At 28.9% G+C, this 2,118-nt stretch overlaps 1 protein-coding gene across 8 annotated transcripts in view; it reads left to right on the top strand.

Moving 5' to 3' along the window:
• The window catches only part of LOC108756606 (rho guanine nucleotide exchange factor 12), a 262,375-nt gene extending 260,511 nt beyond the window's left edge, over positions 1-1,864 (top strand). For 7 of the 8 annotated variants that reach the window (XM_018500539.1, XM_018500536.1, XM_018500537.1 and 4 more), the window contains one exon: positions 1,615-1,864. In XM_018500539.1, coding sequence (XP_018356041.1) covers positions 1,615-1,713 — 99 coding nt within the window. In that variant the 3' untranslated portion in view covers positions 1,714-1,864. The remainder of the gene's footprint in view (positions 1-1,614) is intronic. The other variant, XM_018500535.1, reaches the window with a different exon arrangement.
• The last annotated feature ends 254 nt before the right edge of the window (positions 1,865-2,118 follow it).

Here is a 2,118-nt window from a genome sequence, read left to right as displayed (position 1 = left end):
CGCAATATATATATATATATATATACACACATACATATATATATATATATATACATACATACGTACATACGAGTATGTACATATATATTGCATGATCATGATGTAACTTCGTCGTGTGTTTACGATTAACATTCTTTAGGTTTTCATAGATAATATGGATATTATAAGAGATACCCTAACGGAAATGGATTATTAGTGAAATTATTTGATTATTCAGTCGTAGTTTTTTCGCGAACTATTGAGAAGAGACTACTATTAGATTATTGGGAGAACTATTCAGATTATATATTATTGAAAAAACTAATTCAGTGTTATTGCTAAAATAAATATTGATATTTAGCATCATATTCCAGAATATATATAACAAAATGATAAAAAAAAAGGTTTTCTCTTAAAATCGGGATCTAATTTTACGATGCTCTCTAGCTGTCACCCATCCAAAGGTTGTACCTCATCTAATGTTGCTTGACTTTTGCGATCATATGGGAACTGCTTCTTCGATGATCCTGAATTCAGAATTTTTATTTTTTACAAATGTGTAACTGTGACATATCTGGTGTCAATAGATATTGTCAAAATATATTAATTATTCAGTACTTGTACGTAACTTTATCATTATTGTGGATCGTCAACAATTGGAAACTAATAATTATTTATATAACTATTTTAAAAGTAGTGTGCTATAGTGTATTACAAATAATCTGATTAATGGAATCAATAATCATTCAATAGGAGAACTATTGAGAATGATTCTTGCAAATAATCTGGCATCAATAATCACTACAGTTGAAAAATATTGAGCAGTGATTATTACAAACAATCTGATTATGAAATCAATAATCATTCAATAGGAGAACTATTGGGAAATGATTATTGCAAATAATTTGATTTGGCATCAATAATCACTCATTCAAAAACTATTGGAGAATGATTATTGCGAATATTCCGATTATTGGATGCTACATAATCATTATTAGAGAATGAATAATCATTATTGTAAGCCAATAGTGATTATTAGCTTTCCAATAGTTCATTTCATAAGAGTAGCGTGGCAATATGTTAGATAAGAATTGCTATATGCGTTTCAGTGCGACAGAACGCAAGAAATTAAAAGTATCGCTATTATCAATGCTTTCAGTTTGAATTTAAAAAATTTGTTTTATCCACATTGTTGGTGTTCTGCCTCTCTTTGTTTTAAGATCTTTAAAAGTTTAAATTAAAATAAATTTTAACTAGAAATTAATTTTAATTTTTTAATTAAAATTAATATTTTGACAATTTCGATATTTTTGTAAAAAAATATCTAAACTTTAAACTGATTCTACATACTAATTTATAGAAATTGTATGTGCAGAAATTGTGTAAAGATAAATTATTCTGATTTTAATTTGACTCTCAGAGGGAACCATCTATCTTATTGTTAGATAATAATAATCATAAATATATGTATGAAAGTTTACTGAAACAATAGTCAACGAATTAAATAATTTTGACAAGATAGTTGAACTTAGATTAAGTAAAATGCTGGATTACGATTATTTTATTAATACTCTTAATTTTTATGCTCTTCTGTTTGCAATCCATGTATAATATATATATTTTGTATATTAACAGGAGCTTATTGATACGTACGGAGAAACAGCTACTGCAGATTGCGGATATGTGGAAGACCTTGAACTTAAAGTGGAAACTGAAAGTGACAACGTTGGTTGAAATATAGCTGAGAAACATTTTATCGATGTCCTTCTTGATGTGGTGCATTTCATGTGCGGTGCTGGAACGCTTTTGCATAATAGGAGAAATCAAAATATGTAGAAAGAATTGAAAAATGGACGACGCATATACGAGGTCTGTTCAAAAAGTATCGCGAATTTCTGCGGGTTACGTATATTCGATTTTCGATTTTTTGTGGCGTTATGTTGGTACTCATGTCTCTCACTTATGCCGACAAGTTCGGCCATTTTGAATGTTCAGTTAATTTTTGACAGCTGCTTTGCTTGTACGTGTTTTGGCTCGTCTTCGATTTTTGCCTATTCCAAAAAATGGATCAAAGAATCTGTATCAAATTTTGTGTGAAAAACAAAATTAAGTGCGCGGACGCATTCCGAATGTTGACTG

Source organism: Trachymyrmex septentrionalis, unplaced genomic scaffold, assembly GCF_001594115.1.
Source record: "Trachymyrmex septentrionalis isolate Tsep2-gDNA-1 unplaced genomic scaffold, Tsep1.0 scaffold129, whole genome shotgun sequence".
Lineage (NCBI taxonomy): Eukaryota > Metazoa > Arthropoda > Insecta > Hymenoptera > Formicidae > Trachymyrmex > Trachymyrmex septentrionalis.
The sequence above is the reverse complement of the archived record's forward strand: the minus strand, read 5'-3'. Positions and strand labels throughout refer to the sequence as shown.